The sequence below is a fragment of the Moschus berezovskii genome, chromosome 8 (genome assembly GCF_049115385.1).
Source record: "Moschus berezovskii isolate FMDL1 chromosome 8, NW_MosBer_1.0, whole genome shotgun sequence".
NCBI lineage: Eukaryota > Metazoa > Chordata > Mammalia > Artiodactyla > Moschidae > Moschus > Moschus berezovskii.
In genome coordinates, this window is record NC_142467.1 from 43030783 (window position 1) to 43044423 (window position 13641).

At 42.1% G+C, this 13641-nt stretch overlaps 1 protein-coding gene across 1 annotated transcript in view; it reads left to right on the plus strand.

Annotated features, from left to right (window-relative positions):
* Positions 1–634: 634 nt before the first annotated feature.
* LOC129558961 (hepatitis A virus cellular receptor 1-like) overlaps positions 635–13641 on the plus strand; it is a 28691-nt gene continuing 15684 nt past the window's right edge. Inside the window, exons 1-2 of the mRNA XM_088838356.1 lie at positions 635–680; positions 2682–3014. Of these exons, the coding sequence (XP_088694482.1) occupies positions 635–680; positions 2682–3014 (379 nt within the window). The remainder of the gene's footprint in view (positions 681–2681; positions 3015–13641) is intronic.

Genomic DNA, 13641 nt, shown 5'->3' on the forward strand with positions numbered 1-13641 from the left:
AGTGCAGCACTTTCACAGCATCATCTTTCAGGATTTGAAATAGCTCAATTGGAAGTGCTTATTATAGGAAAGGGCTGGGTTTGATGCTTTCAGAGCATTATCTTATTGTGAACCCTTGTCCAAATGTTTGGGGTGATTCTATTATTACATTCATTATAAAGGAGAAGAAACTGATATTTGTAGAGATTAAAACATTGCCAGAGTTGGATATGTGACATTTCAAACTGAACAACCCTCATTGTCCTGAGACCTGGAATAATTTTTCCATAGTGCCATGACAGTGCCGGATGCACCATACAGGATCAAACGTTCTCCCATCCAAGAAGATCAACAGTGAAAAAGAAGGTGGTCTTCTCCCCTCTCTTTCTTCCTTTGATTATACAAATGTAACCCACTAAGTACTTGAGGCAGCACAGTGCTCACCTGTCTCCTTGTAAGTCTTACACGCATCCTATTTTAATGGATCATTTTTCATCTGTCACTCCTCAGGCTCTGGCTCAATTTTTTCTGTGTTGAGGCATAAGGAAACTGAGCTATTTGGAACCCCTGAAACCTAGTGGTGTCCAATCTAATACCATCTGCCTGCGAGCGTACAAACCAGTCAACCTTCACTTCCCTTCAGGCCAATAGCATCATGCACCCTTGGGTAGCCATCCTGGGCCTCCTACTCCTTCTGACAGGTAGGTGAACAGGTGGGCTGTGCTTTGGAAGCCCTGAGGATGGGGGAATGTAGCAGATATGTAGGTATGGTCAAGCAGGGTAGATTTCTAGGGTGTTGTTTAAAAATAATGGGGTCAACTAGTGAGCAAAGAACAAGGCTGAAACCTTAAGCTAAAGAAATTGCTTAAACATTAAGAATTATGAAATCTATAGCTGGATGAACAAGGCATGATACATATGCATATGCCATTTGTGTTGTTCATGTGTATGCATGAACTTCTCATGTGTATGTGGTAAACAGTAACCATTGTTGTCATGGAAGGGAACGGGAAGAAGAAATGGGGATGGATGGGAAGGAGATGAATTCTTTATTGTACCATTCTGTGCTTTTTAATTTTTTTTAACCATATGCAACCATTTCTTTAAAAAGAAAATATTTTACCTTCCCTCTTTTCCAGTGGCTTAAGACTCCATGCTTCCAATGTAGTGGGTGTGGATTCCATCCCTCTTTGGGGAACTAAGATTCCCCATCTGTGCTGTATAGGAAAATTTTTTTAATAGATAAATATTTTAATTCAAAACTTTCTGTGAGAGAGGGGAGAAAATTAGTGATAGATATATCCTAAAATTTAAAAACAATCTTTACAGGTAGAGTAAAAGTACAATTTAAAATTATACTTCTATAACAAATTTTAAAAATTAATATGTAAAGCTTTGTGATCCCAAAATGATATTAAGCAAAATTAAATATTATCAGATTTCCAGTGAAGAAAATACTCTTATACTATGTAACAATGAGTGTCTTATTCCCAAATCACTTCCCAGACTCACAGCCCAGTCCTAACTATGAAAAGTGAAAGTGAAGTTGCTCAGTCCTGTCGGGAGACCCCATGGACTGTAGTCTATCAGGTTCCTCCATCCGTCCATGGGATTTTCCAGGCAAGAGTACTGGAGTGGGTTGCCATTTCCTTCTCCAGGGGATCTTCCTGACCCAGGAATCGAACCCAGGTTTCCTGCGTTGTAGGCAGATGCTTTTTGCCATCTGAGCCACTAGGGAAGTCCTGACTATGATTAGCTGTTAAATCTCATATTTCTTTTAGGAACTTTTTGCCAATGCACGGTTTTTAAGCCACTGCCACAGGTGAGAGTTTTCCTGCCTGTTTGTTTCTAAGAGGCAAAATTTAGTTATTTACTGAATATTCTCCAATTTTTTGGTTTTGCCTGGGTAAGTGGACTGTGATTCATTGCACATAGCTCAAGAAAGGATCCATGCTTGAATTTTTTGGAATGACCCCAAAGCCCTTAAGACTCGATTTCTCCTAAAAGTATTATAAACCCATTTTCCTAAAAACTGACTTCTAAAGAGTTTACAAGACTTCTGCCTTCTAGTCAATGATGTTTAACAAAATATTAGACCTATTTTTTAAAATTTAAATAAGAGAGGGTATTATGCAGTGACTATGTTAAATGGCCATTGGAAAATTCAAATAAAAATTGAAAATCAAAACTTTGAATACAACAGAGTTTTTAAACCAGATTTCAGTTAAGACAGTGATTGAATCTAGGAGAAAGGAAAAGCCACCAGTGTGTTTTACATATTTAATAAACAGATACCTGTCAAAAACAGGATGAATATCGACATACTCATGCGTTACTAGATGTCATTTGTTTCAATCAAATCTTTTGGAGAAAAGTTTGATCATATTCACCAAAAAGGCTGAACATATATCTGACCTTTGTCCTGATATTATCTCTAGAAAATCTGTCCTATTGGGAAGCATAGGATATTTTCATCAATCAAGAAAAATGTTTATATGATCTTTCATCTTCAATCATATCTAGTAAATAGTGATGCTGCTGAAGAACATGTTAACATGGAAATTTGCTTATACTAAATTCTAAAAACTCAAGACACAGTCACATAATTTCAAACCCAATAAGCTATATGAAAAAATAAAAATTATTAAAATAAAAATATTGAGACCTCATGTTCTCATGCTCTGTTTTCTCTGTATTTACAGATGGTGTAAGCTCTTACCATCGAGTGACTGGAGTAGCGGGTCAGTCTGTCAGGCTACCCTGCTCATACACTGGAGAAATCACAAGTGCATGCTGGGGCCGAGGGGCCTGTTCTTTGATGAGCTGCGGAGATGACATTATCTGGACTGATGGATACAAAGTCACTGTTCAGAGGGACAGACGTTATCAGCTAAAAGGAAATATTGGTGAAAGGGATTTGTCTTTGACCATAGAGAATACTGTCCCATCTGACAGTGGCTTGTATTGCTGCCGTATTGAGAAAAGAGGGTGGTTCAATGATATAAAAATCATTCAAGAGTTGAGTATAAGGCCAGGTGAGCTTGTCTTCCTACTTTCTTCTATCACTTAGTATAGGTTCCCAGAGATAAGAGTTTTCTGTTTGGTATTAACTTCCTCTTCCTTAAATAGGGAAACAGGAGGTTCTTATAGTTTTGTTTTCTAATAACTCTTCAGTAGAATAACTTGTATTTGTGTGGAGTTAAATATTAAGACTAATCTTGATTCGGGATCATAGGCTAGAGGATCTTTCCAGTCAGCATCTCCTAAAGCAGTGCTTCAGGAGTTCTAGTTGCTTACTAAAAATGCACTCTGAGGTATAGTGAACATTTCTATGGAGCTAAATTTATTCCACTTGAAGAATTGCTTTTTTCTCTAGATCATATCTTAAAAGAATTTTTAAAGTTCTTTCTTAACCTATTAAGACTTATAGAGAATTTCACATATATGAAATAGATACTTTGACAACAGTCAACACAGTCTTGTTGCATATACATTGTTCAGTTCAATTTAGTCACTCATTCGTGTCCAACTCTTTGCCACCCCATGGACTGCAGCATGCCAAAACTCCCTGTCTATCACCAACTCCAACAGTTTACTCGAATTCATGTCCATTGAGTCGGTGATGCCATCCAACCATCTCATCCTCTGTCATTCTCTTTTCCTCCCACCTTCAATACTTCCCAGCATCAGGGTCTTTTCAAATGAGTTAGCTTTTCGCATCAAGTGGCCAAAGTATTGCAGTTTTAGCTTCAGCATCAGTCCTTCCAATGAATATTCAGGATTGATTTCCTTTAGGATGGATTGGTTGGATCCCCTTGAAGTCCAAGGGATTCTCAAGAGTCTTTGTCAACACCACAGTTCAAAAGCATCAATTCTTCGGTGCTCAGCTTTCTTTATAGTCCAACTCTCACATCCACACATGACTACTGGAAAAACTATAGCTTTGACTAGACAGACCTTTGTTGGCGAAGTAATGTCTCTGCTTTTTAATATGCTGTCTTGGTTGGTCATAAATTTTTTTCCAAAGAGCAAACATCTTGTAATTTCATGCATGATTGTAGTCACCATCTGCAGTGATTTTGAAGCCCCCCAAAATAGTCTGTCACTGTTTCCACTGTTTCCCCATCTATTTGCCATGAAATGATGGGACCAGATGCCTTGATCTTAGTTTTCTGAATGTTGACTTTTAAGACAACTTTTTCACTCTCCTCTTTCACTTTCATCAAGAGGCTCTTTAGTTCTTCTTAGCTTTCTGCCATAAGGGTGGTATCATCTGCATATCTGAGGTTATTGATATTTCTCCCAGCAATCTTGATTCCATCTTGTGCTTCTTCCAGCCCAGCGTTTCTCATGATGTATTCTGCATATAAGTTAAATAAGCAGGGTGACAATGTACAGCCTTGATGTCCTCCTTTTCCTATTTGGAACCAGTCTGTTGTTCCATGTCCAGTTCTAACTGTTGCTTCCTGATCTGCATACAGATTTCTCAGTAGGCAGGTAAAGTGGTCTTGTATTACAGCTTTTGAAGAATTTTTCAGTTTGTTGTGATCCACAAAGGCTTTGGCATAATAGATGTTCTGTTAAAGCAGAAGTAGATGTTTTTCTGGAACTCTTTTGCTTTTTTGACGATCCAAAGGATGCTGGCAATTTGATTTCTGGTTCCTCTGGCTTTTCTAAATCCAGCTTGAACATCTGGAAGTTCACAGTTCATGTACTGTTGAAGCCTGGCTTGGAGAATTTTGAGCATTACTTTACTAGTGTGTGAGATGAGTGCAATTGTGCATTGAGTTTGAGCCTTCTTTGGCATTGCCTTTCTTTGGGATTAGGATGAAAACTGACCTTTTCCTGTCCTGTGGCCACTGCTGAGTTTTCCAAATTTGCTGGCATATTGAGTGCAGCATTTTCACAGCATCATCTTTTAGGATTCGAAATAGCTCATCTGAATTCCATCACCTCCACTAGTTTTGCAGCGATGCTTCCTAAGGCTTACTTGACTTCTCATTCCAGGATGTCTTGCTCTAGGTGAGTGATCATACCATCATGATTATCTGGGTCGTGCATATCTCTTTTGTATAGTTCTGTGTATTCTTGCCACCTCTTCTTAATATCTTCTGCTGCTGTTAGGTCCATACCATTTCCATCCTTTATTGTGCCCATCTTTGCATGAAATGTTCCTTTGGTATCTCTACTTTTCTGGAAGAGATCTCTAGTCTTTCCCATTCTATTGTTTGCCTCTATTTCTTTGCATTGATTGCTGAGGAAGGCTTTCTTATCTCTCCTTGCTATTCTTTGGAACTCTGCATTCAAATGGGTATATCTTTCCGTTACTCCTTTGTTTTTTGCTTCTCTTCTTTTCTCAGCTATTTTTAAGGTCTCCTCGGACAACCATTTTGCCTTTTTGAATTTTTTTTCCCTTGGGGATGGTCTTGATCCCTGCTTCCTGTATAATGTCACAAACTTTCATCCATAGTTCTTCAGACACTCTATCAGATCTAATCCCTTGAATCTATTTCTTACTGCCGCTGTATAATCATAGGGATTTGATTTAGGTTAGACCTGTTTGGACTGTGAAGAAAGCTGATCGCCAAAGAATTGATGCTTTTGAACTGTAGTGCTGGAGAAGACTCTTGAGAGTCCCTTGGACTGCAAGGAGATCCAACCAGTCCATTCTAAAGGAGATCAGTCCTGGGTGTTCATTGGAAGGACTGATGCTAAAGCTGAAACTCCAATACTTTGGCCACCTCATGTGATGATTTGACTCACTGGAAAAAAGTCTGATGCTGGGAGGGATTGGGAGCAGGAGGAGACAGGGACGACAGAGAATGAGATGGCTGGATGGCATCACCGACTCGATGGACATGAATTTGTGTGAACTCCGGGAGTTGGTGATAGACAGGGAGGCCTGGCATGCTGTGATTCATGGTGTTGCAAAGAGTTGGACACGACTGAGCAACTGAACTGATACCTGAATGGTCTAGTGGTTTTCCCTACTTTCTTCAACTTAAGTCTGAATTTGGCATTAAGGAGTTCATGATTTGAGCCATAGTCAGCTCCCAGTCTTGTTTTTGCTGACTGTATAGAGCTTTTCCATCTTTGGCTGCAAAGAATATAATCAACCTGATTTCAGTATTGACCATCTGGTGATGTCCATGTGTAGAGTCTTCTCTTGTTGAAAGAGGGTGTTTGCTATGACCATTGCATTCTCTTGGCAAAACTTAATTAGCCTTTGCCCTGCTTCATTCTATACTCCAAGGCCAAATTTGCCTGTTACTCCAGGTATTTCTTGACTTCCTACTTTTGCATTCCAGTCCCCTATAATGAAAAGGACATCTTTTTTCGCTTTTAGTTCTAGAAGGTCTTGTCGGTGTTCATAGAAGCATTCAGTTTTGGTTCCTTCAGCGTTACTGGTCAGGGCATAGACTTGGATTACCGTGGTATTGAATGGTTTGCCTTGGAAACAACAGAGATCATTCTGTCGTTTTTGAGATTGCATCCAAGTACCTGGAGAAGGAAATCGCAACCCACTCCAGTATTCTTGCCTGGAAAATTCCATGGATGGAGGAGCCTGGTAGGCTACAGTCCATGGGGTCACAAAGAGTCGGACACAACTGAGTGACTTCACTTCACTTTCACTGCATTTCGGACTCTTTTGTTGATCATGATGGCTACCCCATTTCTTCTAAGAGATTCCTGTCCACAGTAGTAGATATGATGGTCATCTGAGTTAAATTCACCCATTCCAGTCCATTTTAGTTCGCTAATTCCTAAAATGTTGACGTTCACTTGTGCCATCTCCTGTTTTACCACTTTCAATTTGCCTTGATTCATGGACCTATCATTCCAAGTTCCTATTCAATATTGCTCTTTACAGCATCATACTTTACTTCCATCACCAGTCAAAACCACAGCTGGGTGTTTGTCTCCATTTCTTCATTTTTCCTGGAGTTATTTCTCCACTTTCTCCAGTAGCATATTAGGCACCTACTGACCTGGGGAGTTCATCTTTCAGTGTCCTATCTTTTTGCCTTTTCATTCTGTTCATGGGGTTCTCATGGAAAGAATACTGAAGTGGTTTGGCATTTCCTTCTCTGGTGGAACACGTTTTGTCAGAACTCTCCACCATGACCCGTCCGTCTTGGATGGCCCTAGATGGCATGGCTCATAGTTTCATTGAGTTAGACAAGGTTGTGGTCCATGTGATCAGATTGGTTAGTTTTCTGTGATTGTGGGTTTCAGTCTGCCTGCCCTCTGATAGAGAAGGATAAGAGACTTATGGAAGCTTCCTGATGGAAGAGACTGACTGAGGGGAAAACTGGGTCTTGTTCTGATGGGCGGGGCCATGCTCAGTAAATCTTTAATCCAATTTTCTATTGATGTTGTGGGGCTGTGTTCCCTCCCTGTTAATTACCTGGGGCAAACTATGGTGGAGGTATGAAGATAATGGTTACCTCCTTCAAAAGGTCCCTTGCATGCACTGATATACTCAGTGCCCCCAACCCTGCAGCAGGCCACTGCCAACCCACGCCTCCCCTGGAGATTCCTAGATACTCACTGGCAAGTCTGGGTTAGTCTCTTGTGGAGTCACTGCTCCTTTCTCCTGGGTCCTGGTGCACACAAGGTTCTGTTTGGGCCCTCCAAACTAGAGTCTATTTCCCAGTCCTGTGTAAGTTCTGGAAGCTCTATGGTGGGGTTAATGGTGACCTCCTCCAAGAAGGCTTATGCCATTCTCAAGTCTGCTGCTCCCAGAGTCCCTGCCCCTGCGGCAGCCCACTGCTGACCCATACCTCTACAGAAGTGAACTGAAGTCGCTCAGTCATGTCCAACTCTTTGCGACCCGATGGACTGTAACCTACCAGGCTCTTCCATCCATGGGATTTTCCAGGCATTAGTACTGGAGTGGGTTGCCATTTCCTTCTCCAGGGGATCTTCCCAACCCAGGGATCGAACCTGGGTCTCCCGCATTGTAGACAGACACTTTACCGTCTGAACCACCAGGGAAGTCCTACAGGAGATTCTCAAACACAGTTTTGTCTCAGTCTTTGTGGGGTCTCTGGGTCCTGATGCCCACAAGGTTTGTTTGAGCCCTCTGAGCGTCTCTGGCGGGTATGAGGTTTTATTCTAAATGAGATTTCACCCCTCCTACCATCTTGCTGAAGTGGTTTGCCATTCCCTTCTCCAGTGGACCACATTTGGCTGTGGTCCATGTGGTCAGATCGGCTAGTTTCCTGTGATTATGATTTCAGTTTGTCTGCCCTCTGGTGCCCCCTAGCAATACCTACCGTCTTATTTGGGTTTCTCTTACCTTGGTCGTGGAAAATCTCTTCACAGCCGCTCCAGCAAAGTGCAGCCGCTGTACCTTACCTTGGACGAGGGGTATCTCCTCAAAGCCGCCCCTCCTGACCTTGAATGCAGAGTAGCTCCTCTTGGCCCTCCTGCGCCCGCGTGGGCACTGCCTGTTGGATGTGGGGTAGCTCCTCTCGGCCGCCGGCCCTGGCCTCAGGCGTGGGGTAGCTCCTCACGGCGGCACCTCTTTGCGTGGTTCGTTGCGCCGGGGCCGGCGTCTCTCGCATCGTGTCTGCGGGGAATGGCAAACCACTTGAGTATACTTGCCTTGAGAACCCCATGAACAGTAACAAAGGGAAAAATGATAGGATACTGAATGAGGAATTCCTCAGGTCGGTAGTTGCCCAGTATGCTACTGGAGCTCAGTGGAGAAATAACTATAGAAGGAATAAAGGGATGGAGCGAAAGCAAAACCAATACCCAGCTCTGGATGTGACCAGTGATAGAAGCAAGGTCCGGTGCTGTAAAGAGCAATATTGCATAGGAACCTGGAATGTTAGGTCCATGAATCAAGGCAAATTGGAAGTGGTCAAACAGGAGATGGCAAGAGTGAACGTCGACATTCTAGGAATCAGTGAATTAAAATGGACTGGAATGGGTGAATTTAACTCGGATGACCATTATATCTACTACTGTGGGCAGGAATCCCTTAGAAGAAATGGAGTAGCCATCATGGTCAACAAAAGAGTCCGAAATGCAGTACTTGGATGCAATCTTAAAAATGACAGGATGATTTCTGTTCGTTTCCAAGGCAAACCATTCAATATTACAGTAATCCAGGCCTATGCCCAAACCAGTAATGCTGAAGAAGCCAAAGTTAATCGGTTCTATGAAGACCTACAAGACCTTTTAGAACTAACACCCAAAAAAGATGTCCTTTTCATTATAGGGGACTGGAATGCAAAAGTAGGAAGTCAAGAAACACCTGGAGTAACTGGCAAATTTGGCCTTGGAGCACGGAATGAAGCAGGGCAAAGCCTAACAGAGTTTTGTCAAGAGAATGCACTGGTCATAGCAAACACCCTCTTCCAACAACACAAGAGAAGACTCTACACATGGACATCACCAGATGGTCAACACCGAAATCAGATTGATTATATTCTTTGCAACCAAAGATGGAGAAGCTGTATACAGTTAGCGAAAACAAGACCGGGAGCTGACTGTGGCTCAGATCATGAACTCCTTATTGCGAAGTTCAGACTTAAATTGAAGAAAGTAGGGAAAACCACTAGACCATTCAGATATGACCTCAATCAAATCCCTTATGATTATACAGTGGAAGTGAGAAATAGATTTAAGGGACTAGATCTGATTGATAGAGTGCCTGATGAACTCTGGACGGAGGTTCGTGACATTGTACAGGAGACAGGGACCAAGACCATCCCAATGGAAAAGAAATGCAGAAGAGTGAAATGGCTGTCTGAGGAGGCCTTACAAATAGCTGTGAAAAGAAGAGAAGCGAAAAGCAAAGGAGAAAAGGAAAGATATAAGCATCTGAATGCAGAGTTCCAAAGAATAGCAAGGAGAGATAAGAAAGCCTTCCTCAGTGATCAATGCAAAGAAATAGAGGAAAACAACAGAATAGGAAAAACAAAAGATCTCTTCAAGAAAATTAGAGATTCCAAGGGAACATTTCGTGCAAAGATGGGCTCGATAAAGGACAGAAATGGTATGGACCTAACAGAAGCAGAAGATATTAAGAAGAGGTGGCAGGAATAAACAGAAGAACTGTACAAAAAAGATCTTCACGAGCAAGATAATCATGATAACGTGATCACTGACCTAGAGCCAGACATCTTGGAATGTGAAGTCAAGTGGGCCTTAGAAAGCATCACTACGAACAAAGCTAGTGGAGGTGATGGAATTCCAGTTGAGCTATTTCAAGTCTTGAAAGATGATGCTGTGAAAGTGCTGCACTCAATATGCCAGCAGATTTGGAAAACTCAGCAGTGGCCACAGGACTGGAAGAGGTCAGTCTTCATTCCAATCCCAAAGAAAGGCAATGCCAAAGAATGCTCAAACTACCGGACAATTGCACTCATCTCACACGCTAGCAAAGTCATGCTCAAAATTCTCCAAGCCAGGCTTCAGCAATATGTGAACTGTGAACTCCCAGATGTTCAAGCAGGTTTTAGAAAAGGCAGAGGCACCAGAGATCAAATTGCCAACATCCGCTGGATCATGGAGAAAGCAAGAGAGTTTCAGAAAAACATCTATTTCTGCTTCATTGACTATGCCAAAGCCTTTGACTGTGCGGATCACAATAAACTGTGGAACATTCTGAAAGAGATGGGAATCCCAGACCACCTGACCTGCCTCTTGAGAAACCTGTATGCAGGTCAGGAAGCAACAGTTAGAACAGGACATGGAACAACAGACTGGTTCCAAATAGGAAAAGGTGTACGTCAAGGTTGTATATTGTCACCTTGCTTATTTAACTTATATGCAGAGTACATCATGAGGAAGGCTGGGCTGGAAGAAGCACAAGCTGGAATCAAGATTGCTGGGAGAAATATCAATAACCTCAGATATGCAGATGACACTACCCTTATGGCAGAAAGTGAAGAGGAACTCAAAAGCCTCTTGATGAAAGTGAAAGAGGAGAGTGAAAAGGTTGGTTTGAAGCTCAACATTCAGAAAACAAAGATCATGGCATCTGGTCCCATCACTTCATGGGAAGTAGATGGAAAAACAGTGGAAACAGTGTCAGACTTTGTTTTTTTGGGCTCCAAAATCACTGCAGATGCTGATTGCAGCCATGAAATTAAAAGATGCTTGCTCCTTGGAAGGAAAGTTATGACCAACCTTGATAGTATATTAAAAAGCAGAGACATTACTTTGCCAACCAAGGTCCGTCTAGTCAAGGCAATGGTTTTTCCCGTGGTCATGTATGGATGTGAGAGTTGGACTGTGAAGAAAGCTGATTGCCGAAGAATCGATGCTTTTGAACTGTGGTGTTGGAGAAGACTCTTGAGAATCCCTTATACTGCAAGGAGATCCAACCAGTCCATTCTAAAGGAGATCAATCCTGGATGTTCATTGGAGGGACTGATGCTAAAGCTGAAACTGCAATACTTTGGCCACCTCATGTGTCGAGTTGACTCACTGAAAAAGACTCTGATGCTGGGAAAGGTTGGGGGCGGGAGGAGAAGGGGACGATGGAGAATGAGATGGCTGGATGGCATCACCGACTCTGTGGACATGAGTTTGAGTGTACTCCGGGAGTTGGTGATGGACAGGGAGGCCTGGCGTGCTGTGATTCATGGGGTCGCGGAGAGTCGGACAGACTGAGCGACTGAACTGAACTGAACTGAACCATCTTGCTTGGGCTTCTCCTTTGCCCTTGGACATGGGGTATCTCCTCAAAGTCATTCCAGTGCCACGCAGCCACTGCTCCAGCACCTATCATCTTGATGGGACTTCTCTGCCCTTGGAAGTGGAGTATCTCCTTGAAGCTGCTCCAGCACTGGGCAGTCACTGCTCTACTGGAGTGGGTAGCCTTTCCCTTCTTTAGGGAATCTTTCCAACCCAGGGATCAAACGCAGGTCTCCCACATTGCAGGCTGATTCTTTACCAGATGAGCCACAATGTATCAGCCTATATAGTTCCACTCCTTCCCTCTGCTCTGTCTTGGATTTTTTGAAACAGGTTTCACCCCTTATCATTAAATTGCTAGTTTTAAATTTAAAATAGCCTATTGCTCTGTGAGAACATTTGCATCTAAATTGCTGTTGACTTGGGGCTTTTAAAAATTTCGTGAAATTAAAAAAACTAGGAAGTTTACATTTTTCCATCCTGAGGTAGACATTCTAATTTTCCTTACTGTTTAATGAAAGGATCAAGTTCTTCAGGATTTCCTAGTTTCTGGTGCTCTTTCCTAATAAATGTTCTCCCACTAAGGTCTTCACAGAACCCAATGCCCCTGGCCTTCTTGAGCTATGTCTCTTGTTTAATTTAAATGAGCTTGATATTACATTACAATCTCCCATCTTTTGTGCTTGGCTTGTGTCCTTGAAGGAAAGTAAAATAAGGTCAAGTTTGATACAACAAATAGCTGACTCTGAGGAAAGTACATCTAGGAGGTAATCTAAGGAAAATAGGCTGGTGCTAGTAAAAAGCAGAGACATTACTTTGCCAACAAAGGTCCGTCTAGTCAAGGCTATGGTTTTTCCAGTGGTCATTTATGGATGTGAGAGTTGGACTATAAAGAAAGCTGATCGCTGAAGAATTGATGCTTTTGAACTGTGGTGCTGGAGAAGACTCTTGAGAGTCCCTTGGACTGCAAGGAGATCCAACCAGTCCATTCTAAAGGAGATCAATCCTGGGTATTCATTGGAAGGACTGATGATAAAGCTGAAACTCCAATACTTTGGCCACCTCATGAGACGAGTTGACTCACTGGAAGACTCTGATGCTGGGAAGGTTTGGGGGTGGGAGGAGAAGGGGACAACAGAGAATGAGATGGCTGGATGGCATCACCGACTCAATGGACATGAGTTTGAGTGAACTCCGGGAGTTGGTGATGGACAGGGAGGCCTGGTGTGCTGTGATTCATGGGGTTGCAAAGAGTCGGACACGACTGAGCGACTGAACTGAACTGAACTGAACTGAGAAACATAGGTAAGGAGATTGCATGTGGAGAAGAGGTTTTTTTAGAGTTGTAAAATTGTATGATTGGTCTGGTGGAATATTTTTCCAATGATACAGAAAAAAATTAGTAGGGGACTTTTATAGTGTTTAGATATTCTTTAATAGATGAATATTTAAAGTCACTGCCCTGTACAGTGGGAAACTGGTCCATAACTGAGCCAAAATGACTCCACCTCCAATTCAATTATTTGCTTAATTTTTCTTGCACTTTTCACAGAATGAGCTTACTTTCCAAACTTCTGTTAGGTTCCTTCTGTTCCTCAGCATCTTCTACCCTTAGCTTCCTAGCTTCTTCCTCAGGAAATATTTACAATCAAGGAAGACATGTAGTTAAACAAGCCAATTCAGTTTACTCCTTGTTACAGTCCTTTATCAGAATTTTTGCATACTTCCTTTTTTTGTGTCTAGATTTGATTTCAGACGGAACGGAGGGGATTGAGATTGCTCCCTTCATCAAAACCTGTGACTACACTGTTAGACCAGAGTCAGCAAACTGTAGCTCCATGGCCAGGTCAGATTATAAAACAGACTCACCAACAGCTTTATAAATAAAGTTTTATTGGAACATAGCCGCATCCATTTGTTTATATTGTGTCTATGGTTGTTTTCACACTGACAGATTAGAGCAATTACCACCAAGATCTTGGGACTCCCCCAAAGCCTAAATCA